The 24,863-nt window shown below is 43.8% G+C and overlaps 1 protein-coding gene across 9 annotated transcripts; it reads left to right on the forward strand.

The window, feature by feature from the left end:
* The first annotated feature begins 1,363 nt into the window (after nucleotides 1-1,363).
* On the forward strand, nucleotides 1,364-24,153 carry Gm2956 (predicted gene 2956). 9 transcript variants are annotated; one of them, XM_017316346.2, is made up of 8 exons: nucleotides 2,096-3,130; nucleotides 3,444-3,557; nucleotides 6,735-6,885; nucleotides 16,541-16,675; nucleotides 17,408-17,570; nucleotides 18,521-18,652; nucleotides 19,329-19,511; nucleotides 23,021-23,096. In XM_017316346.2, the coding sequence occupies exons 4-8, from the start codon at nucleotides 16,546-16,548 to the stop codon at nucleotides 23,094-23,096; spliced, it is 684 nt and encodes a 227-aa protein (XP_017171835.1). In that variant the 5' UTR covers nucleotides 2,096-3,130; nucleotides 3,444-3,557; nucleotides 6,735-6,885; nucleotides 16,541-16,545. The 9 variants fall into 9 exon arrangements, with proteins under 9 accessions (XP_006517924.1, XP_006517926.1, XP_006517925.1 ...); NM_001378650.1 differs by lacking the exons at nucleotides 2,096-3,130; nucleotides 16,541-16,675 and adding an exon at nucleotides 1,923-2,065 and having other exon boundaries at nucleotides 23,011-24,153; XM_006517861.4 differs by lacking the exons at nucleotides 2,096-3,130; nucleotides 3,444-3,557; nucleotides 16,541-16,675; ... (2 more) ...; nucleotides 19,329-19,511; nucleotides 23,021-23,096 and adding exons at nucleotides 1,364-2,065; nucleotides 10,404-10,504.
* The last annotated feature ends 710 nt before the right edge of the window (nucleotides 24,154-24,863 follow it).

Raw genomic sequence — 24,863 nt, forward strand, 5'->3', positions numbered from 1 at the left:
CCCTGGCTCTGGGAGTTACACAGGTCCCTGGGCAAGCTGCATTCTTCTTTTCCAGTTTTAATGCTTTTCTTTTTTTCCTTCTTTCTTTCTTTCTTTCTTTCTTTCTTCCTTCCTTTCTTTCTTTCTTTCTTTCTTTCTTTCTTTCTTTCAGTATAAAAAATAACGTATGTGTGTGATTGAGACAGAGACAGGGACAGAGAGAGAGAGAGAGAGAGAGAGAGAGAGAGAGAGAGAGAGAGAGAACAACTTTTTGGAGTTGGGTTGCTCATTCTGCCAGATGGGTTTGGGAGTCTGAAAGCAGGGAGTTTGCTTTGGAGCACCCACACTGGGTGCCTCCTAACTCCAGCTCTAGGGGTACTGGATGCTTCTGGCCTCCATGAGAATTCACACTGCTGTGCACAAACCCACACACAGACACAGACACCCAAGTGAAAAAGAAAAGTCAAAAAATGTAACAACATGCTTGAAAAACAGCAGTTCGCTTCTGGTCTGGGATAGCTCAGTTGGCCTAGAGGAATGAAGGGCTGGGTTTGAGTGAGCCCCAGTGTTCATCTGTGATCCCAGTGCTGAGGTAAAGGCAGCATGGTCAGAATGATGGAGATCTGTGAGTTATCATCTGGCTGCTAACTAAAAGCAAGGGAGGAACTTGTAGACTGCTCACTCACCCCACTTAACCCTCATTCAAAGTAAATGAAGGACAGGCTACTTAGGCAGCAGGTAAGAGGCCACTGAACAAAGCATAGTCACAAACAAAGAAGACCCAACATTCCAAGGCCCTTTAAAGGAGAGATTCAGGAATGCAAATCTAGTCAGTCAAGTCACAGAAAGTGAGAGTTGGAAACCATCCAGTGGCTTAGCTCTCTCCACAATCCTTAGTGACCTTTATAGGTGTAGCTCCAGTGGAATATTAGCCTTGGAAGTTAGTATGACGTGGGAGCATGCTGGATCAAGTATGTGTTTTGAATTCTCGGTTTCAAAACGTGTGAATGCATCTGTCTACCAGACTAAGGGCCAGGAGATGCAGGAGTCTGAAGTCCATGAGAGAGGAAATGATCCATGCAAACGCAGTCACTCCTCTGTTTGCAACTAGATGGAAACTGTCTCCACTGCCAGTAAAGATGATTTCAGAAAAGATGATTGAAAAACTTGCTAGTTGCAATTTTCATTTTCTTTTTCCCAGAGAGCAGCAGGAGAGACAGTTGACATTTGAGCTGTCTCTGAACTGCCCCTGTCCCTAATTTGAGTTGAGAGCTCACAGGGAACCACAGACCTGCTCCTTAGCTGGTTCTCTTTTCACAAAATCTTTCAGCCATAGAAAATGAACAAAAGCAGGGCTCCCCAGCCAGCCCAGCCAGACATCCCAGCTGCCAGAATAGGTGCTTGGGAGCAGCTCAGGGGCGCAAAGCACAGCCTTGCTCTGTTGAAGCCAGGTACTGTCCTGGGCAATTGGCTCCAGGCTCAGCTCAGGAGGCAACCACCTGGAGCTACAGGCACCCGAGGCAAGGAATGCCTGAAGGAAAGGGGCCAGGTCCTGCTCACCCCTCTTGAGCTACTTGCCCCTGACATCCCCATGCTCCTGTTGAGCCTGGGTCCTTGGTGAAGCTTCCTCTTTTAGCTGCACCACCGCCAGGTGCCTGTGACCGCCTGGTGGCTGCTTTCCTTTCAGCGCCATATATGGCCTGGCAGGGGGGGTCACATGCATCCCGGGCCGCCGGCCGGGAGGGGTCGCTGGGGAAGGGGCAGACGGCGGGAGAAAAGGGGAGGGGGTCGGAGGCAGAGACAGGAGAGGGGTGGGGTGGCAGATTCTGGGGCCATGGGAGGCAGCAAAGGCTCGAGGAGCCCAGCGCTCGCCACCGCGCCATGGAGCTGCACTCATGCGGCTGCGGAGGTGGTGGTGGAGGGAGGGACCCGCGCGGGGGGCGGGGGGGGGGGGGGGCGAACGCGTCCCAAGCCAGAGAGCACCGTGTCCCTGCGCTCCTTCGGTCAGCGGGCGCGGGCCGGCAGGATGGAGCCGCAGCACGTGCGCCCCGTGCTTGGATCCCAGAGCCCAGCCTGGGAGGAACCGGTGGGTACCGCGCCCGCGCCCGCGCACACCCCTCCCGCTTGTCCTTGCTCCCCGCCTCCCCCTCCCGGCCAGGTTCGGTTCAGGAAGCGGTCCGGGATGAGGTCCCCAGCTGCTTCCCAGCCGGGACAGCTCTTCCTCCCGCGCCCTGGCTCCTCCTTGCTCCCAGCCCGAAGCGCCTTTGTCTGGTCGGCCTCTGGATCCGGAGAGGACCATTTCCGCGCTTCATCCTTTTCTCAGCTTTGCACTTTATTTCCTAGAGTGGCATGGAGGCCAGGGAAGTGGAGGGGGCTGGGTTGCGCGGTCAGTGGGTGCGGCCAGGAGGAGATGGGGGTTCACCTCTTGACCATGCGCTGGCAGTCACCTGGGCACTCAGGTTCCTGAGGACCGCCGCCTGGGAAGGCCCGCGGCTGCCAGAAGCCCAGAGCCACGCCTCCGACTCGGGTAGCCTAGGCTGCCCTGAACTGTTCCGAGGGTCAAGGACCTGGCCAGGGATCCAGCCCCAGATAACTTCGCTTTCGCCTGGACCTCACAGCACACGCCACGCGAAGATTGAGTCACTTTTGGGGCTCAGTGTTGCGTGTGAGAAGATGCGAGTCGGGGTCTTTGGATTTATTCCCTAAAATCCATTAACTTATTTCTTGCACCTCAAACTGAACCTTCTGTTATCCAACCATCCATTCAGGGATTCCTCGCAGGAATCCCCGCCCTGCGTAGACCCTTGTAATCTTGAGTGGGCAATGAATTTTGGCCCTGCATACCCTATCTATGTATTTCTTACTCGTTTTTGATTGACGTTGTGAACTGTCTCAAAAGCCTGGTCTAAAATTTCTGGGTTCATCCCTGCTGAGGTGCTGTTCCAGTGAAGTTGTCCCAGGGACTTCCTGAGTCTGCTCAGGTGCGCCCTCTGCCTGTTGAGAGCTTGTAGGTCAGGGGCCAGGCTTGCTTCTTCTTTTCCTACCCTTAGACTTCCAGCCATTTTGCCAGGGTACAATTTACTGCCTCCTGCTTCCTGACCTTTCACAAGTGTCCTTCGACTTTGATCCATCTGCCACTGCGTTTGTTTTTGTGAGTTTGCACGTTAGGTAGCCCATCTGCTCGTGTTCTATTGCGATCATTATTAGGGAGTAAGGTGTTCTTGGTTAAACATACAATTCAGTCTTGACATTTTAGATCATTGGGAATGAAATCCAGCGACCTGTTTTGAACTTTACTATATAAAATCTTATCAGCTTCCACCACGTACAGTGGGAAGCTCCAAGTTATGTGTGGTGCTTTTTGGGTGCTGAATGCTAGGACTTCACCGCAGTTAGAAAATTAGAGAACCTCCGGCTTTCTTCTCCAAAGTGCTAAGAAACAGAGTGCTTTCTTATTCTCCTAGAAAATCTTCAGTACTCGTCTCGCAACATGAACGTTTAAAGCTAAAACCTTCACAGAGATGTGAGATGGAGCAGGAGCAGTGGCTAAATGTTGAACTCTTCAAAACTTGGCGTATGTAAGTGGCTAAGGCATTTTATTAGTTCAGCACATATTCTTATCCAACACCTGTCGTGTTCTGAGATTGTTGGGCAAGCTGTTAACTCTCAGACAAGCGTTGTCCCCAAGAACCTTACTTTATAGCTGAAGGTTGACATCTATCCAAGTATGTGTCATAAAAAGTTCTCACGAGGGATTTTATTCAGAACTTTGTGTAATGACTACAATATTTAAGGATTTTTCAAATGCTTTATATAACTACATAAGAAAGTTGTGTTACCTGAATGACTAAAAGAGGAGTGTATTCAAGAGAAAGCAAGAATGTAGTAGAGGAAACAGCTTTAAATGTTAAATTTTCTGGCATGGGGTGCAATGGGGTTGACGATTTAATCTAAATATGTTTTGAAGGAACACTGGGTCCATCCGAATCTGTGTTGTTTATGTTTGGGACAGAGCATCACACTGTAGGACAGGCTGCTGTGGGATTTACCCGGTAGGCCAGGCAGGCCTGAAACTGCATGCCCTGCTCTTGCTTCAGCAGAGTACAAGGCATCATCAAATTCCCCAAAATCAGAGTCTTTAACTTTGATTCAGGGATCTCAAGAATCTGAATGAAGTGAGTTCTGGTTTCCTTCAGAATGAATCGATATGACCGTCATGCGGCATGCTATACTTAGAACATTAATTGCTAGTCTATATATAATTTTAAGAAGCCACACTGTCTGTCTGTCTGTCTAACACACACACACACACAGACACACACAGACACACCGACACACAGAGAGAGAGGGGGGAGCGAGAGCGAGAGAGTAAGAGAGAGAGACACAGAGAGAGAGAGATATCAGATCTAAGCAGTAGAATCACAGCTTTTTGAAGCCCCAACTCTGTGTGCTCAGAGACTCTCATTTTCAAGCTTTGTGTGTGTCCCCTCCCCCCATTGCTTCCTAGTAGGTGGCACAGAACAAGCAGCTGGTACATGCTCTGGCAACCACAACTAGAGACCCAGCTCCATGCCTTTCCCACCAAGATATATTTATACTCTGAGACAAAATAAATCCATACTCTCTTAAAACAAAATGAAAGAACAACAAAGAAAGCAAACCTGTTTTCACTGGGATTCCAGTTCTGAGTTGGTTTTTCAAAAAACTTTCTTAAAATTTAAATATAGGGAATTTAATATTTTACCATACAAACTTGACTAAATGGGATTACTGTGTTATCATGGCATGTGGCAACATGTATGCAAGAATTTGCTCTCTCTCTCTCTCTCTCTTCCCCACTCTCCCATCTATGATGTATTTTTCAGTGAACACAGTTTGAGTTTCAAGAAGATTGGATCTTGTAACAAAGGGTATATTTTAATGTTTGAAGCTATATGTGATCATATTGACTAACAGCACACATGTGGTCCAGGCTTCATAAGAGAATGACAGTAAAAGAGCCATTAGCTAGAATCCAAGTACCTTCTGCCCTGCTTTCTATTAGAGGTAGGGACCAAAGAAAATGTTGGGACACAAGTTGAAGTAGGGGAGAGAAAGGAGGTGATGGGAATGCCTGGCCTGGTTCTGCCTGCCTTTAATTTCAGCACTTGGGAGTACTCAGAGACAAGTAGATATCTGTGAGTTCAAGGCCCTGCAGGCTCTTCCTGGGTGTGCTTCCAAGCATCAGTACTTGAGGCAGGTGTTCCTTCTGCATCCATATTCATCCTAATCTGAATTTTCAGGAGTATTTTATTTCACATTTAGATGAATAGGGGAATTTTGAGAAAGAAATGAAACATTCCTGGGGAAATTTTTGAAAATAAACAATCAGTTCCCCATGGGGGAATTAGTAATGAGTTTCCAACCAATCTAATGGAGGTCTTTGGAAGGAGGAGGTACTGAAAGGATTCCCTTCAGTGTTAGGAGTGGCTCCTGGAAAGTGCAGCATGAATTGTGAGGAGAGATAGTTAGCATGGTTGCAGTGTCAGCTCCCCATGACATCAGCAGTTCCTTCCCTAGACATTCTTTTGTATCCTGGAGAGGCCTGGCATGGTTTGAGATGTCACCTGTGTTGTGGCAACACCAACTGCACTTGGACCACTTTATGCACTGCCTTTCCTAATCATCCATAGATATGTTGGCTAGAGGAAGGATGCTACTTAGGAGAAAGAATGGACACAAGTGAGAGGAAGAAAGATGACCCTTGACCCTCAGACCAAAGCATCAAGAAATAAATGGTCCTTGAAAATGCGCCACCATAAGTATTGGTCAGAAGATGGGAAAATTCCTGAAGGAGACCACAGTCTGTTTCTGGGTCTTCAGGAATTGGGACTCAGTAGTTAGTCTCTCTGGGAAGCTTCTGGCCTTCCCTGCTTGTCATGGATCCTGAATTTGTCAATGATTACAGGACATTAGTTTGTCCCAGATCAATGAAGTTTTAAGGCCAAAGCTGTTGTCCTGGGAGTTTCAGGCTTCTGCTCTTACAGGGGAAATGGGTTTGAACGGGACAAAAGTGAAAGCAGCAGCAGGCAGAGGACTGTGAGTGAGATGTCAGCACCTCAGGGCTGGGCATCACTGTCCTTTACCCCAGGGACTCCATTAGGTGAACTGTCTGTCCAGCTCTCCTAAGAAGGAAAGAAATTGGCTTCCCAGGGAAGACCTTTCATTTCTCAGATGTCACAGAAGAACGTCTCTGAACAGTGTTCCCTAAAAGTTGCCCACATAGGTAGCAGGTGTGGGTATCAGTTTGTTCTCTAGTCTAGCCACTGGACTGTCAAAATAGTGAGCCAGAGTAGAGACTGGTGCTTTCTTGCCAACTCTGGGCACACTGGGCTCTCACGCAGCTGACTTGGTGAGTCTGGGAACTCGTTGTGCTCTTGCACTGTTTTTCCATCCATAGTCTTGTTTCTAGAGTGACCTGACAGGAGATATGGGCATCTCCACACCATCTTGGTGCTTGTGGGCTATGATAATTTTCTGATGGTTTCTATACCACAAGCTTATGGACAGTACTGCCTAATTAAATCATACGCAGCTATGAATAAGCCTGAGGATCCTGTCCTTGGTCACATGATGCATGTGCAAAGTGAAGCGAAAGAGGAATGACTGGGTCACATGGATTCCTGTTTTGTAAGATGTCTGTATAGGACTCAGTGTTCTGTCAATGCTCTGTTCCTTGACAGTATGCATATTCACTTGTGTTCATCTACCCATAGGGGCTGCTGGTGTACCACCATCATCCCCAACACTCCTGTTCAGAAGATGGGTGAGGAAAGTGGAAAGTCTAATCAGTCAGCCGATGACCAGTGGGAAAAATGAGCTACAAGATCACCTGATCTTCATCAGTGAGAAAGCTTTGCACAAGAGGTATTTTTCATTCTGTCAAACATCATGGTCAATTTCTTGGGTCTATGGTATGGCCTACAATTTATTCTTATTAAATTTTATGGTACTGGGAGACTGTAACTCCAGGGTGTCACTGTGCCCAACCTTTTCTCGCTAAACATTCTCACAGGCTGAACTTGAAGTCAGAGCAGGAGTGAGCTGCGGACATAGGGTATTCTATTTTTTTTATATGAAAATGAAAGCCTACCACTCAGGGATTGAAGAGGATGTGATGTCTCAGCATGTATTGATAGAGGCACTGACATGTGACCGTTTGAGTGAGATATTAGTTGCTGTGAGGTTTTGATTGATTGTTTGCTTGCTTGAGTTCGTTGTTTGTTTGTTTGCAAAGCTTTGTAATTGTCTGGCAGGTGTTGCTTGCTGAAGCTTGCTATATCACCAGGAAAGCTTGGTCCGATTTGGTCCATCCTGATACATGATGGAAGGTCTTGGGCTCATTAATACTCTTCTCAGATTTTGGGCCTTATAAACAGAATGTCCTCTGCATTTCCTCTGGATTCTATTTCAATTGTACTTTCTCATTCTCCCTGCAAACACACCCTGATTCTGTGTGCATGCATGTGTGTGTGTGTGTGTGACTCTCTCTATATTCTGGTCATAAGGGTATGTGGTAGGACCTGAGGAATTGCCTGCCTTACAGTCTGCTGACAATGCCAATGCTTAGGACTGGAAACCATACTTCAAGCAACAATGCACTTGCATTATGTGTTCAACTTGATGAAATATTTGAGTTCTGTGGTGAATTCACCATGACCTCCTCATTCTGGGTAATTCTCCCTGAAATGTGGATTATATAGTTTGGCCAAATTCATAGGACTAGGCCAAAGATCAAGAGTCCTTGTTCTGAAAGAAAAAAAAAAGGAGAAATGTCCTCATAGTTTCTGTATACCCACACCTGTGCCATAAACTACTGAGAGTTTAGAGACCTCGTCTGTCCCTCCAGGCCTATGCGGGAGCTCAAACAACCAGAACTCTAACCACCTGGACACCCAGCCTCTGGAGACCTTTGGACAAGATAGCAAGATTAATAAGCTTAGATGATCCTAGTACATAGGAGGTAGAAGGTAACATACTGTGAGCTTGGATAGTTCAGAATCCATCCTGGATTCAGGTGACACTTGAAGCCTGTGTTCTTGGGACTCTTTGCTCTTGGGGCCAGGCCCAACCACAGATCAAATCCTTACTATGAAAAATTGAAAGTGGAGACTAAGCAGGTAATGTTGGACCTGCAGAGCTTACAGAATGTGTACACTGAGGCCTCAGAGACATTTGAATTCCTGGCAAAGAGAAAGGCTGCTATAGGTAACTGTCTGTCTTGCTTGGGAGTACATGAGCTGTAGAATTGCCATCTCTGCTTTTGATCCTGCACAGGAGACTCTCGAGCTCTGGTTCTTGCTTTCTGCCACTTCACACAGGAGCCTTTAGATTTTTCTGTTGTAAACCTGTGGGTTGAAACACTTTTTGGGGTAAAAAAAAAAGGTCAAAGGACCCTTTCACAGAGGTTGTGTATCAGACAATCCTTTATCTCAGACACTTCTATTATGGCTTATAACAGTACAAAAATTATAGTACCCAAGTAGCAATGAAAATAATCTTAAGTTGGGAGGTCACTGCATTAAAGCATCCACAGCATTTGGTAAATTGAGAAACCCTGGTCTTGACAGAAGAACTATTTGTATCATGTGAGGTCTTCTTGACCCCCGGGGCTGAGTCAGGATCTGTAGAGAGCTAGTTACCAGCAGACCCATATATAGCAAGTGTTCCCCTTGTTTCTCCTTTCCAATTCATAGTGCCTTTGCCCATTCCTTCGTGATGTTTCTCCATTAGGATGGACAGGTAGGGACAACTGTAGTCCACTTCTTCTTTTTAGGAAACATGGATCCCTCTTAGTGTTGGGACTTTTGGAAGTAGCATGAGTGTTTCTGGAATTTGCTGTTCTCTAGTTTTTGCTTTCTGAGTGCAGCTCACCTAGATGTCCTGAGTTCTTATCTAGGTCTTCCTGAGAACCAGGATCTGATGGGGTTGATGGTGTTTCTTATAAGTTAATAGGAAAAGGATAGCAGGGGCTTTGTATGCATTGGGTGTTTGCAGAAACCTGCAGAGCCACCTTCTGATGGAACTGAATCAGCTGAAGAAGAAGGTAGACATGCTGAGGAGGCACAGGAATAAGAAAGTGCTGGAAGATGAGGCACTGGTGCTGCAGTACTTGTGGGACTTAAAGGGGCTCCATAAGGACCAATAGGAAGAGGCCAGTGACTTCCAGAGTCAGGAACAACAGGTAGAGACAGGCAGCTTTGTCAGGCTAATGGTTAGCTCCATCTGCCCTTGTAACTTCTAGACGAGCTCATCCACCTACCTGTGCTTTCATCCATCATCTTACTCATCCACACAGCAATCTAAGTACATACCTCATGACAGCCAATTGTTCAGGTCTATGTCCAAGCACAAATATTTCTGGGGAATGAGCTTCTTGTGAGAAAGTGGATTATCAGCAAGCAAATCCTCCTCTGCTTAATACTTCAGCCCAAAGATGAGTACAGTTCAATAATACACCACACGCCTACAGGGTTCAGTGCACAGAGCTTTAAGTGAGTGAAGTCAGGGCTTGTGGCTTATTTGCTTGGCATCAGTCATATAATTCACATGTGAGAAGCAGCTTGCAAGGGTGGGGGGAATCCCTTTGCAAATGCCAAATGAGCAGTTCTTGATGTCATCTTTTTTGGGGTGACATGTGGCATTTCTCATCTTTGCTGTCTACATTTCAAGACAATCTTTTTAATCTGCCCAGGACAGACTCACACTGACTGAACTCTGACTAGCAGAGTGTTAGCCATGTTTTTTGTCAATGAGGCTGGAGTATTCTCCTTTTCTGTAGATTGCATTCTCCTGTTGACTGGATGACTATGGATGTGGGTAGGGATTCTGACAAGCTAGGGACATGGTGTCAGAGATTTAAGATTGCAAGAGGAAATTTTATGCAACCACTTCAGCATAGTCTGGCCAAGCAAAGCATGCTCACCATAGCAATTGTATCTTCCACCTTTTGTTTAGCATAGTGTAAGATACCGCTCAAATTGCTGGTATGCTATAACTAAACGAATGTGTTCTTGCAGCACGAGGTGCTTTTTTTTTGGTATTTTGCTCTCATTTACATACTCTGTGTGTGGTGGATAGGCTGCGGATATGTGTGTTTTTGTGTGTGTGTATATTTTCTTTTTTGTATAGTATAGGCATGTGGGTTTTTTTTCATGCACTTTTTCATGCATTTTCTTCATTTTCTAGAAGATCTCATTGGGTTTCATTTTCAGCCTCTGTCTTGAAATACTGTTTGCTCTTTCCCCCAGAAGCTGGCTGCTTTGCTTGCCTGGCTGATCATCAACCACTGGTATCCTTTGTAAACACTTGCATTTTTATTCCAGTGTGTGCATGCTTTTTTATACCCCTCCACTAAGAACACATACTCTAATTATCAGGAACAGGATAGTCTGGAGCAAAGGCTATAGTACTGCTGAGCAGAAGGACCTGGTCATGCAGAAGAAGAACAAGCAATAAAAAAAAAATCTGGTCTTGCTTGGTTGTCTCTCAGATGAAGTAGGAACAAAGCCTGGGAGGATCCTGTGGAGTGACTTTTGTGGGCTTCTTTCTGCTCATGGACAACCTGATGGTCACAGCCAGAAAGAGAACACATCAGAGTTTACATGGATCTAGTCTTCAGGACCTTCTGTCCAGGAAACATTATGTTTGATACTCAGTGAGTGTCTTCCTCCATTCCAAACTCTCTGATATGTTATGAGCTTGCTGTTTTTGAACACACAGAGATCCTCCTGTTTATAACTTTTAAGTGATGGGATTTAAAGGAGTGCATAACCATGGTTGGAAGAAACTACACTTTTATTGAGAAATACTGCCTGTAGACCTGAGATTGCCACCCTTGAACCCAGGTCTCTGCAGTTTCTGCCTATTTCTAGTGAATAGTGTTCTCTGGATAGAGAAGATTTAGGAGGTAGCTGGATGAACCCAGGCAGAGCCTCTGCTGCAGGGATGCCTAGAGCACTTCAGAGGAGTGTTCTGTAACAGAGTCCCATAAGAGCCAGCATACAGCATCCAGAGCTAGTCCTAAGTCTAACACATCATAATGAAAGTCATTTTTAAACAAACAGGATCACTTTCCCTCCCAGGTCCTTCCCTCCCTCCCTAACATGGTAGGGGGCAGTTGGTGTGGGGAGAGGGAAACCTGATCTGGTATTGGTAGAGGGAAAATGACTGAAGTCCTGATGTCTGGCAGAAAGAATGTAAACAGGCAGCCTCAGGAAACTGGACCCCCAGAATGCACCAGAGGCAGTGTCTTTTGCTTTGCAATTTTGTGAGGTCCCATTTGTCGATTCTCGATCTTACAGCACAAGCCATTGCTGTTCTATTCAGGAACTTTTTCCTTGTGCCCATATCTTTGAGGCTTTTCCCCACTTTCTCCTCTATAAGTTTCAGTGTCTCTTTGTGGAGTACTTTGATCCACTTAGACTTAAGTCTTGTTTAAGGAGATAAGAATGGATCAATTTGCATTCTTCTACATAACTGCCAGTTGTGGCAGCACCATTTGGTGAAAATGCTGTCTTTTTCCCACTGGATGGTTTTAGCTCCCTTGTCAAAGATCAAGTGACCATAGGTGTATGGATTCATTACTGGGTCTTCAATTCTTTTCCATTGATCTACCTGTCTGTCGCTGTACTAGTACCATGCAGTTTTTAGCACAAGTGCTCTGTACTACAGCTTGAGTTCAGGCATGGTGATTCCCCCAGAGGTTCTTTTATTGTTGGGAATAGTTTTTGCTATCTTAGGTTTTTTTTTATTATTCCAGATGAATTTGCAAATTGCATTTTCTAACTCAGTGAAGAATTGAGTTGGAAGTTTGAATCTGTAGATTGCTTTCATCAGGATAGCCATTTTGACTATATCAATCCTGCCAACCCACGAGCATGGGGGATCTTTCCATCTTCTGTGTTCTTCAATTTCTTTCTTCACAGACTTGAAGTTCTTATCATACAGATCTTTTACTTCCTTAGTTAGAGTCACGCCAAGGTATTTTATATTGTTTGTGACTCTTGTGAATGGTGTTGTTTCCCTAATTTCTTTCTCAGCCCGTTTATCCTGTGTGTAGAGAAAGGGCATTCATTTGTTTGAGTTAATTTTATATCCAGCTACTGCACTGAAGCTGTTTATCAGGATTAGGAGTTCTCTGGTGGAATTATTAGGGTCACTTATACATACTATCATATCATCTGCAAATAGTGATAGTTTGACTTCTTCCTTTCCAATTTGTATCCCCTCGATCTTCCTTTGTTGTCGAATTGCTCTGTCTAGGACTTCAAGTACTATATTGAATAGGTAGGGAGAAAGTGGGCATCCTTGTCTAGTTCCTGATTTTAGTGAGATTGCTTCCAGCTTCTCTCCATTTAGTTTGATGGTGGTTTTCTGTAGATTGCTTTTGTCATGTTTAGGTATGGGCCTTGAATTCCTGATCTTTCCAAGACATTTATCATGAATGGGTATTGGATTTTGTCAAATGCTTTCTCAGCATCTAATGAGATAATCATGCGTTTTTTTCTTTGATTTGGTTTATATTGTGAATTACGCTGATGGATTTGCGTATATTAAACCATCCCTGCATCCCTGGGATCCAGCCTACTTGGTCATGATGGATGATTGTCTTGATGTGTTCTTGGATTCGGTTTGTGAGGATTTTATTAAGTATTTTTGCATCCATGGTCATAAGAGAAATTGGTCTAAAGTTCTCTTTCTTTCTTGGATCTTTGTGTGGTTTAGGTATCAGAGTAATTGTGGCTTCATAGAAAGAATTGGGTAGAGTGCCTTCTGTTTCTATTTTGTGGAATAGTTTAAGGAGAGTTGGAATCAGGTCTTCTTCGAAGGTCTGCTAGAACTTTGCACTAAACCCGTCAGGTCCTGGACTTTTTGGGGCTGGGAGACTATTGATGACTGCTTCTATTTCTTTAGGGAAATGAGAGTGTTTACATCGTTAATCTGATTCTGATTTAACTTTGGTATCTGGTATCTGTCTAGGAAGTTGTTTATTTCATACAGGTTTTCAGTTTTCCTGAGTATAGCCTTTTGTAGTAGGATCTGATGATGTTTTGGATTTCCTCAGGTTCTGTTGTTATGTTATAAAGAACTCAAGTAGATAACCTTCATAAGAGCTAAGAACACAATCTAAAAATGAGGTAGAGAACTAAACACAACATTCACAACAACTCATCTTGAATGGCTGAGAAGCACTGAAGAAGTGTGCAACGTCCTTTTTTTTTCAGGTAAATGAATATCAAAATGACCCTGAGGTGGTGTCCAGCGTTATACTTTCCAGTGAAGAATGCTAAGATCAAAAAAACTCATGTGAAAGCATATGTTGGTGAGAATTTGAAGAAAGAGGAACATTCTTCCATTTCTGGTGGGACTGCAAAGTGCTATGGCAACTCTGGAAATCAAAATGGAGTTCCTCAGAAATTTTCAGATAGATCTACCTGAGAGCCAAGGACCAACCTTACTGGTGCATGGCCTGCTACTTTCAGTTTTCACTTGATGGCTTGTTACTCAGATTTTCTTATTGGGCTATGACTTTGCTCTTGTCTTTCTGATTCTCAAGCAGTTCTCTGTTCTTACACATTGTTTTGAGGTACCTCTAGCCACTGGGATTTATTTATACCTTCAAATCCCTCTAAATTGGGGGACTTCTAATACTTGGAGAAGCTGAGTGACAAAAGCAAAGTATGTTGAGCCCTTTGGTGTCTAGTGCACACGAATCTATGGGAGTTTAGATATAATAATCCTCTAGAACATTCTTTAGGAAAGCAGCAGTATGCTCTCAGGTCCCTGTGTGACCTCAGTTACCTTTGCCAGCTTTGTGGGCTTCTCTACTGCTGGTCTGAGAACAATTGGAAACTCCTGGAATAGATGTCTCATATCTCATTTCCTTTGTCTTTGTTAGTATACTGATGGGATTCGGTTTGATGGAAATATAATCTCAAGAATAATTAATAAAACCAGTGCTTCTTACGGACCATCAGGATGAAGTACCAAGTTCAAGGACAGTTCTGCAAGAACTGCTCAAAGACAGCCAAGTGGAACAAGAAGAAAGCCAAGCAGAAGTCATTCATTCCCAGCACCCTCAGCACCTTTCTCCAGGACAGGGTCACTCAGCTTTGGTAGAAGAAGGGATGACCTGAGATAGCTGCCACATATTCCCTCAGAAAAGAAGCAGCCAGCAATATTGGGGAAAGAATATAGGTGTCAGGGGGCAGAAAGCAGAGTGTAAAGTGAATAAATAAAAAGATATCAATAAAAAATATTTAATTATTTAAAAAAATTGGACAGAATGTATTGTTCTAGTAACTCTAGTGTGTATACACAGGCAATAACTTTAACACCCAGAGAGAATAGATGTTGTAAAGTAGGGTGCCTTTGGTATTGACATAAACTAGGAACATAGCAAAGATAAATAAAAAAGAAAGATGTTTGTCCCATAGATCCATTATTCTCCTCAAGTCGAAGTGTTTGTGCTCACTTTTACCAGAACTCTGGAAACCTCTGTTAATCCAGGTCTCAGGGCTCATCCAAAGTACAGTCCTGAACTGGCTGTGGCCAAGGGTTCCTGTGTTGTTGGCTGACCTCTGCCTCAGGCTTCAGAGGCACTGGAGGGGCAGTTTTGGCCTTCAGGTGGCAGCCATTCCAGGTCCCCTACCATACCAGATAGCGAGTCTTCCACAGATGCCTGACATCTCAAAAATAGAAGCTTGGGTATTTCAAAGATTGGAATGGCACTCTACAGTCATGATGAGTTGATTACGTGAGACCATACAAGTTAACTAATGTCTGTATGACTGTTTTCTTTATTTGAAAGTGAGTAATGAGATCATCTCAGGAGTGGTTGCTAAGAATAAAATCACTGATTAACATAAATGATAGGACTGTACAGAGCATGGGCTTAATATTCTGGGTCCAGTGCAAATAGCTGGGAGAGTTCAAAACAAAACCAATAAAAGCAACAGGAATACAAACAACAACAATTGTTTAAAACCCTTTTGAGTGCTGAGATTACTGGCATGTACCAACTGTGGCTAACTTTTTTTGTTTTTATAATTAACAACCAAACATACAAACAAACAAACATCCCTATTCCAATTCCAGCAGTTTGCATCAGAGAGAGCTGTGTGACACTGCATGCTGCTTCCTTTCCTCAGATAGCTCAGGTCGTCAGTCCTATACCAGGTCAGCTGGACCTAAGACAGTGTAGTTGAACTACTTGCTGTCACGACATGATTCTACAACAATCCTTTTCTTGGTAAAATTGAGCCTCTATAGAGTAAGCCCCATGTTGTTGGAACCAGGACCCTTTAGGCCAGCAAACACACAAGCCACCCTTAGTGAAAGAGAAAAGGAAAAATCACATTGGAAAAAAATATGCGCCCTAATTGTAAGAAAAAGCCCTCATCTTTGAAGCCATCACCTATCTCCCCCTGATTTTTGAGCTCTGAATATTGATATTGTGTGGCTCAAGAAGGTAGTGAAATTCAGATGTTTTCTGAAAGAAGATATACATGATTTTTCACTCTTAAATCTGTGAGGTTAGGTGGCACAGGTTCAGCAAAGCCAGCATAAGAACACAAAAGCCAGAGATGATAATGCCAAAGGGACAGCATCCTGACCTTATAGACACATTAAAATTGAGGTTTCATCTCAATTCAGGTCATTGCACTCCCAGCCCTACCTTCTGAGTATTATATTTGCTGTGAGTACAGTATGACGTTACAACCTGCAACACCCTCATTTCTCAACTTAGCAATTCTGGAAGACAGATATTGGAGAAGTAATTGCTATGAGGCTACAATGCAGTAATGTACAGTCCAGGATGACCACTACTCTCTGTTGCCCACTTAAATTGTCTGGTTGTATTTGAGAATGGGAGCATGTGCAGGATAATGTTTTGAAGAAGGGACAGCAAGTTTGTAAAAGATAGGGTTGTAAACCAGAGATTTTGTGAAACTCATGTATATATATATGAAAAAATGCCCTCTGTCAAGGAATACACCGTTAGAAAATATTGTCCATGTTTTGTACAATTAAACCTATAGGAGAAAGATATTTGCCTCTGTGAGACAGGAAAACCCTGGGAAATTGGAGTGTATGTCACATGAATTGACACAGCTGGTATATTTGCTGTTGTGAAACATCTACTACATCCACAGTCCCTAGAGTTTTGGGTGCCAACAAAATCTCTTAAGCATGTCAGAGTCCTAACCAACGTTCCCCCTCAAAAGCACATGACATCTAATGAAGCAGTAGAATTCTCCAGCTTTGGAAGGAGAGGTTGCCAAAGGGGATCCCACGGGTCCATGAGAGGCTCCAGGAGAGGCACCCCAGAAAAGGACCAAGCTGGGCAGAACTAGTTAACAGGTAGGTCATGGCAGTTGCTAGTGACATCATCAGTAATGCCTTCCTTGGAGAATCTCTTGTATCTAGGATAGAACTAGAATCTTCTGTGTTGTCACCTGTGTTGTGGTGACAGCAACTGCCTGTGGTTCATCCCTTCTGTTTGCTCTGGGATTACCAGCAGGAATGTTTTCCTGGCTGCTCAGGCTATTTCAGAAAGAGAATGGCGATGAAGGAGAGAGCAGACCAACAGAGAAGGAAGAGGGAATCCTTCCTCATGAAAAAGGAAGAAGGAAATGGTTATGGAGAAGGCACAGTGAGTCCTGGGCAGAGTTGGGGAACTTCCTGTTAGAGGTAGGCTTGAGCTGGGCCTTCCAGGATTAGGTCTTACAAGATGAAGCCTTGGACTTTGTCAATGTCAGACAAAGAGTCAAGAATTTCTGATGATGAGTTTGACAGAGCCAGGAATTGACAAACCTGCAGCTACTTTTCTGGGATCTATTTAATTTCATTTTGAGTAGCAAAAAATGTCAGGAGTGGGCACTATGAGAATAACAGTGTGTCCTTTCATGGAAGGGAGTTGAAGCACTTCATCTTCCAGATTACTGTAGGTAACTTGAGTCTCTGATGAAAAGAACAGAGAAGGATGCTCCCCTGGTCATGTCATGTGGTGAGGACTCAGACACTTTGGATTTGAAGACACACGATTAATTAGTGCTTGATAGTGCTAAGCACTATGAACTTCAGGATTTCCCTGCGTCCCATCTGATATGACCTGACAATGTTCCCCATATCTTTATGTCTGAGGCAGCTTATACATTTCAAGGCAACCGGGCCTGTAACAGGGAGTGTGGCATATGTCTGACAATGGTGGTTAGGAAGAGGAACATAGCTTAGCAAACCAGCTGGAAGATAGCTTTTCTGCTCTTTTAGGAATTCACTGTCTTTATCTTTTCTCTCCCTCCATCTTCTTCTTGGGACTCAGAATGGTCTCCCCTGCCCCTGGGCCATCAAGTATGCAAATTCTTTTGTGTTTACCTATCTGCAGGGTCTGCTAGAAATACTTCAACCCAAAATTCCAAAATGACTAAGAAGAGATCCAAAAGAAATGAACTAGAAGAACTGAAATTGGATATGAGGAAGATCAGCAATGACATGGAGGAAATGTGTGGAATCCTGAACCTTTACATGTATGAGGATTTGAACTACAGGTAGGAATTATGCCCAGTACCCTGTTGACTGTATTGTGCCATCTGTTAACCCAATTTCCTTCCATGAATGGAGTGCGTCATCTCCCATCATTCAATTAAGTAGCCCTGACAGGTGTTTAATTGTTGGATAAACAAGGTGCTGTGTGTTTATTATCATCTTCTTTTGTACTTGACCTTGGGGTTTTTGCATTCTGATTGTTGCTGTGAACAGCTAGACTGTCCTGCTCACACTTACTGTCTCTCAGTGTGTGAATGCAATGCCTGCAGGCTTCAAGGCTTTACTCTGATATTGTTCATTATATTCTGAGAGATGGCACCTGTCTGGATTTATTTGGCATTCTAATTGTGTTTGTGTGTGTGAACATAGTTGCGTGTGTTTTGTTCAGGACTGGGGCTCTGGGACCTTTGATGGGGTCTGAGGATTTGTGTGATGCACAGTTTGCAGGTCCTGTTAGTGTTGAGTCCATAGAGGTCCAAAGTGATCACCAGGGAAGTTTGCTCCTGGTGTTTCCTTGTTGTCACACAGGAATCTCCTGGAGGAGATGTGATAAAGCCTTTCTCCTGTAAATACTAGTTGTGTCCTCTGGGAATTCACATAACAACAGGAACCAAGGAATGAGAATCCCTGCCTTAAAAATAAGAGGAAAGTCATTACAGATATCTACTGGACCCTTGCCTGTGGCACAGTGTAGTGTAAAATTGTCATAGAAGTACTCTATTCCTACATGCTTGCCTGGGAAGCCCTTGAAGGTCAGCTAGCTCCATTTGGTCTCCTGGCTCTGCTGTCCTCTGCCCAGGATAGTAAGTTTAATTAGCACCTAGGGGACCCAGTTTGAATGAGCCAGGATGTGGCATGCAGTTGGCTTGGGTAGTACATGATATAGCCTGTTTGCACATGATTATTGATTCCTTAATTCAGCATATTATTTGCTTCTTGGGCCATGCCACAGGATGAACACTGAATTCAACATCATTAAATCACAACATGAGAAGACAATGTTGGATATGAATAAAATGATCCAGTCCATAATTGGTTCCATGCAGTACTCCAAGGAACTGATAGAAGATAACTATTCCTACAGGTGAGTCAGTGACACAAATGAGACCCCCAGAACTAGGCAGGGAATGCTTCTGTCCTTTTAGGACTTTGAACAAAAGCAAGGGTTCTGGTTCTATGCTATCTGTTTTTTATTTAGGAACCCTGCCCTGAGGCAAGGGTCTTGGATTTGTACCTCTTGGACACAGGTGTCCTAAGTGTGAAGAGTGTCCAAGACCCTCCAATCTTTATTCTTCCAAATTCAAGATCCTCTACATAGAAAACTTTTCCACCACGCTGGGAATATCCAGGAACCCTGAACCTCTGGGTTTCTGACCACAGATTAAAAGATCTAGGATTCCCAACAAAAATGTAAAGATTGCACACCTGTTTGGTCGTCTCACCTCTCTCAGAGGGGCTAAGCCCTCTCCCTGCTGAAGGTTTTATGGTACCACAGACCTATAATCAACCATGAGGAACATTTCCTCTTCTGTCATGTATATGGTGTACTCTTGGTGTCAGGGTTTTTAGAAGTTTGTTGAGTCCTATGGAATATGGCTGGTATCTTGATATGACCTGCCTCTGTTTGGTGCTCCTATGTAACTGTGGACTCTTCTGGGGGCTGTCTGGGAATCAGGGCCCTTGCAGGGATCATAGGACTTGTAGGAGTGGCAAGCCAATGGAATCTGGCTGGGAATCACCAATTTTTCTTTGTGGATCAGCATTAAGGAGGACCACCTCCTCCGTGAGTGCACTCAACTCCACGAAAACGTAAGGATATTACTGAATGAGAACAGAAGGCTGCTGGTGGAGCAGGCTGGCCACAAGTGTCCTGTGGGGAAGAAAAGAGGTTCTCTGAGGAGGCCAGCAAGAACATCTGTGTCCCAAGTGCCAAGGAACACCAGGTAGGATGATGTGTATCAGAGGCAGATTGCCCTCATGTCTAAACATAAACATAGACAATCAAATGTAATAGTCCACCAACTTCTCCAGGCACTCACCTATGTCTCCTCCAAGTGTTTGTTTATGTGATCATCTACAGGGCTCTCTGTGGAGGTAGCCTGGTTCAAGAAACTGCATATTTGGAATGCAAATGTTCCTGCTCTGCTATAATCACTAAGGGAGATAGGTTGATTAGACATCACAACACTATATGCCTTAAGTTTGAAGGGTGCTGTGTTGGAGCCCTTCTTGAGAATAGCAAGAGCTTTGAGGGAAGAAGTAAAGGCCTGTAGCTCATTTGCTTTACAGGGAACTTGTGAGATTCTAGGTAGGAAATAGTTTGCAGGGATGACAGCCTAGTTTAATTGACAAATAAGTGGATTTCATTACTGTCTTTTGGCGGCTTTTCTATTTCCCCCTTTTCTGCTCTATCTCAAAATGGTCTCTTCAGGCTTCATATATCTTGGTTCACACTGAGAGAGCCTGAGTAGCAGCTTGTCAGTTCAATTTTCTTTGAGTGCTGTTGGAGTGGTCATTCCTGGGCCTTAGAGTCTGGAGTTGGCTGGATGACCAGAGATGATAGAAAGGCTTCACACAGGCTCAGGTTTGGTGTGTGATTTCTGAGGCTTCATGAAAAAATTTCTTAATATATGCCCCCAAATTGGACCATTGTTAGATGTTTCCCTCCCCCCCTCCCCCCAGACAGGGTTTCTCTGTTCAAACTGGCTGTCCTGGAACTCACTCTGTATACCCGGCTGGCCTCAAACTCAGAAATCTGCCTGCCTCTGCCTCCCAAGTGCTGGGATTAAAGGAGTGTGCCACTATGACCCCGCTTCTCTCGTGCTTTTTCTTCCTCTAAAATAATCGCAGAGTCCTTGGGTCTCCCTTGAAACATTACCTCTGCATAGTCTGAATTATCTTGGTCCTGAACCATAACAGATACCTCATTGTTTTCTGCTCAGTTATGATTTTATGTGAATAAGTCTGCGTGTGCTTGTGTGTGTGTCTGTGACTGTGTGTCTGTGTGTTTCTTTTTGTGTATGCATGGTTTTTCCGACCTGTGTCTCAATCAGCCTCAGTGGGGGCTGAGAGAAATGAGGACCTTCAGACAGTTCTGGTAGTATAAAACTGGTTATGTCTGTTAGAAGCCATGTTCAGAAAGTGGAAAAGAAGTCCACTTTGACCCAGTGCTTCCAGAACAAGGAGGAGTTATCCACAGAGTCTAGGGTGCTCAGGGTTATAGTGGTCCTCAGAGCATCCCTGAAGGAGAAGCTATCCTGATGTCCATCTGCTGAAGGATGAAAAGGCCCTGTGTGGTGCAGCCCTTCCATGAACTCAGTGTGAGATAATCCATGCAAGCTTTTGTCCTTCAACTAGTCAGCCTTATCCTACTCAAAATAGCCCTGACACAGTCACATTCTGGGGAGAAAACGTTTCTTTTGGATCCTGGTTGTAGACAGTTCCTATTACTTTGGGCTCATGCCTTTGGACACCAAGTCAGTTAGGTGATGGAAAAGGGAGATCCTATTGGAAGAAATTGTTTACTTTAGGACAAGTCTGAAACAGGGAACAAGAACAAGAGCCTGGTCCACCACCAACATGTGAGCCTAGGCTGGGAAACAAACCTATTCTACACAGCCTTGGGAACTTGCTGAGCCAGATTGGATAATAGGACAAGAACCCTGATTCCCAGACCGTTTTATGAGTGGAAAGCATATCACTGATTGCGCTGCCTATATGCTATGCCCACTAAGTACCTTTCCCATTCAAGATTTGTTTTTTTATTCCTGCAAAGTATCCTGGGAGATTTTTATATTTGTATTAACCACGAAACTAAAAAGGTCACTGCAAAACAATATGCTTGTATTGCATAAACACAAATATTATGTGTGTTTGAGAGTATGCCCTGCAATAGTCATAGATGTACAGGGGTGTTGTTCTGTTTCTTCATGACCATCACTTTTAAGGTTCATTGCCCAGCCTTGGGAATATTTTTATTTAGCACACTCTTGCAGATTCTAGGAACCATGAATTACCCATGGGTATTGTGTTGTATGGTGTCTCTGGTTATTTGCAGATAGAAGATTGACAAGAGGAACCCTGTGAGGTTCCTGACTGGAGAAATAATCATAGCCTTCACTTCAGTTCAGGGCATGCTCCCACCCCATAAGGAATCCACATGGTTTCTAGGTAGCACACATCTCTCTTGAACTCACATTCAAACATTGCTACAATGTTATTACTCAATATAATGTACCCGCACAACTGGGGAAATGTGGTGTTTTTTAGAACTCCAGTATAATGTGTAGTTGACAGTTCAGTTTCTAGCAGTTTTTTTTTTCCATTTTTTATTAGGTATTTAGCTCATTTACATTTCCAATGCTATACCAAAAGTCCCCCATATCCACCCACCCCCACTCCCCTGCCCACCTACTCCCCCTTTTTGGCCCTGGTGTTCCCCTGTACTGGGGTATATAAAGTTTGCAAGTCCAATGGGCCTCTCTTTCCAGTGATGGCCAACTAGGCCATCTTTTGATATATATGCAGCTAGAGTCAAGAGCTCCGGGGTACTGGTTAGTTCATAATGTTGTTCCACCTATAGGGCTGCAGATCCCTTTAGCTCCTTGGCTACTTTCTCTAGCTCCTCCATTGGGAGCCCTATGATCCATCCATTAGCTGACTGTGAGCATCCACTTCTGTGTTTGCTAGGCCCTGGCATAGTCTCACAAGAGACAGCTACATCTGGGTCCTTTCAATAAAATCTTGCTAGTGTATGCAATGGTGTCAGCGTTTGGATGCTGATTATGGGGTGGATCCCTGGATATGGCAGTCTCTACATGGTCCATCCTTTCATCTCAGCTCCAAACTTTGTCTCTGTAACTCCTTCCATGGGTGTTTTGTTCCTAAATCTAAGGAGGGGCATAGTGTTCACACTTCAGTCTTCATTCTTCTTCAGTTTCATGTGTTTAGGACACATGCTCCACTGTGTTCATAGCAGCCTTATTTATAATAGCCAGAAGCTGGAAAGAACCTAGATGCCCCTCAACAGAGGAATGGATACAGAAAATGTGGTACATCTACACAATGGAGTACTACTCAGCTATTAAAAAGATTAAATTTATGAAATTCCTAGCCAAATGGATGGACCTGGAGGACATCATCCTGAGTGAGGTAACACATTCACAAAGAAACTCACACAATATGTACTCACTGATAAGTGGATATTAGCCCCAAACCTAGGATATCCAAGATATAAAATATAATTTGCTAAACACATGAAATTCTAGCAGTTTTTAATAGGTGAGAAAGAATTCCAAGCTCAGGTGCTCTATGGCACTTGGGATGCACGTTATGATCTTAGCTGATAGGACATGTTGGTTTGTCCAGCTGAATAGAGCTGTTCTGGGAGAGACAGCTCAATTTACAAATGCTTAACTGGCCTTTGTTTCTTTCTTCCCTAAGTGTGATATAGTCCAGCAGAAAGCAGAACATGGCACAGACCACGACATGATCTCCCTCAAAGAGAAGTGCTGGAGGAAGAGCACTGAATGTGCACAGGAAATACACCACTGTTGCCTCTCATCCCTAATAACCATGGCTGTAATGGGCTGTATGCTCCTCTTTTATTTTGTTTCTTTGGTATGAACAGGCCTTAATTTCATCTAGCCTCTGGCCCAGGAAGAGTGCACATTTAAAGGGACTCAGAGAAATGCTGAGACACATCAAGAGCTGCTGGGCATCCAGGAAGAATCTGAGTGCAAATTTATCTTTTCCTGATGGGTCATCATCAATAATTACATGGAGATCAGTCAACAAAATTGTAAAACCTTGGATCCAAGTCTACAACATGTGTTCTGCTTTGACTTGGGAGGCCATATCCTTCAGACCCACACTCCAAAAGGAGAATGTTGCTTAAATTTCTCCTGCAAAGTTTGTTACCTCCAGGAACTACTTTTCTACTAAGTTGCCAAGGACACCCACAGGCTGTAAGCCTGTGCTACAAAATGAGCAGACTAAGAATTTTGCTTTGCACAATTTTTGTGGTTTGATTTTGGTTTGAGTTTTGATTAGTTTAGTTATTTGTTTTTTCTTGTTTTCATTCAAAGTTTTGTTATTTATTGGTTATTTATTGTTCTTTTAATTCATTTGATATTTTGATAAGGTTATACACAGTACATATTGACTGTCAGCTTTCAGTTACAATTGAGTACATTGCATTTATTCTTACGACTAACACAGTGATCTCCAACTCTTCACTCTAAGAGCCTTGTTATTTCAGGTGTGATCATGAAAGCCCACAGATATCAGACCCAGATGGATCTCTGCACTCTTCATGGGACTTGGGCTCCATAGTTTCTTCTGAGCCGGACTTAACTACAAAGTCCTTCATACATTCAGTATGGAGAGTTTGTCCAACTGTCTGGATAGGAACTTAATGATGGAAAACTTACCCATGCTGCATCGTTGCTGTCAAATATTTAGCTACTGTGAAAATCCTGTGGATGATGGTGTTGAACGCATTAATGGCAAATACATCAGTATTTCTGTAATAGCTCTCATTAAATCAAAGCATAGTCTAAGGGAATAAAAAGCTGTCAGAAAACACAGCAGTGTATGCTTCTGCGTTCCTTCAAATATACAATCACTGGTAATTGCAAGTGGTTTCTGTGGGGGTCCTTCAATGTTCATTTTATTACTTTATGATTCACCTGTGTCTGCCAAAATCATCATTCAAAAACAATGAAGATTGTAATTAGGTATCATCCTATAAAATCCTAACAAATGTCTTTTTTATTTGATATTTTCTTTACTTACATTTCAAATGCTAAACCCTTTCCTAGTTTCCCCTCTGAAGATCCCCTGTTTACTACACCAACCCCTGCTCCCCAACCCACCCACTCCCTTCATCCTGGCCTTCGCATGCTCCTCTACTGGGGCATAGAACATTCATAGGACCAAGGACTCTCCTCCCAGTGATGACCAACCAGGCCATCCTCCTCTACACATTTACCTAGAGCAATGAGTTCCATCATGTGTTTTCTTTGTTTGGTGGTTTAGTCCAAGTGATCTCTGGAGGTACTGGTTAGTTCATATTGTTGTTCCTCTTATGGGGCTCTAAACCCTTCAGCTCCATAGGTCCTCTCTCTAGCTCCTTCACTGGGGACCCTGTGCTCTGACCATTTGATGGCTGTGAGCATGTACTTCTGTATTTGTCAGGCACTGGCAGAACCTCTCAGTTGGCAGCTATATCAGGCTCTTGTCAGCAATCTCTTGTTGGCATCCGTAGTAGTGTCTGGTTTTTCTGGTTGTTTATG

Source organism: Mus musculus, chromosome 14 (genome assembly GCF_000001635.26).
Source record: "Mus musculus strain C57BL/6J chromosome 14, GRCm38.p6 C57BL/6J".
NCBI classification, from domain to species: domain Eukaryota; kingdom Metazoa; phylum Chordata; class Mammalia; order Rodentia; family Muridae; genus Mus; species Mus musculus.

Coding starts and splice junctions, on each gene's coding strand:
- Gm2956 (XM_017316346.2), top strand. CDS start 16,546: ATGTTTTCCTGGCTGCTCAGGCTATTTCAGAAAGAGAATGGCGATGAA. Junction 17,571..18,520: donor TATGAGGATTTGAACTACAG/GTAGGAATTATG, acceptor GCCATGCCACAG/GATGAACACTGAATTCAACA. Junction 18,653..19,328: donor GAAGATAACTATTCCTACAG/GTGAGTCAGTGA, acceptor TTTGTGGATCAG/CATTAAGGAGGACCACCTCC.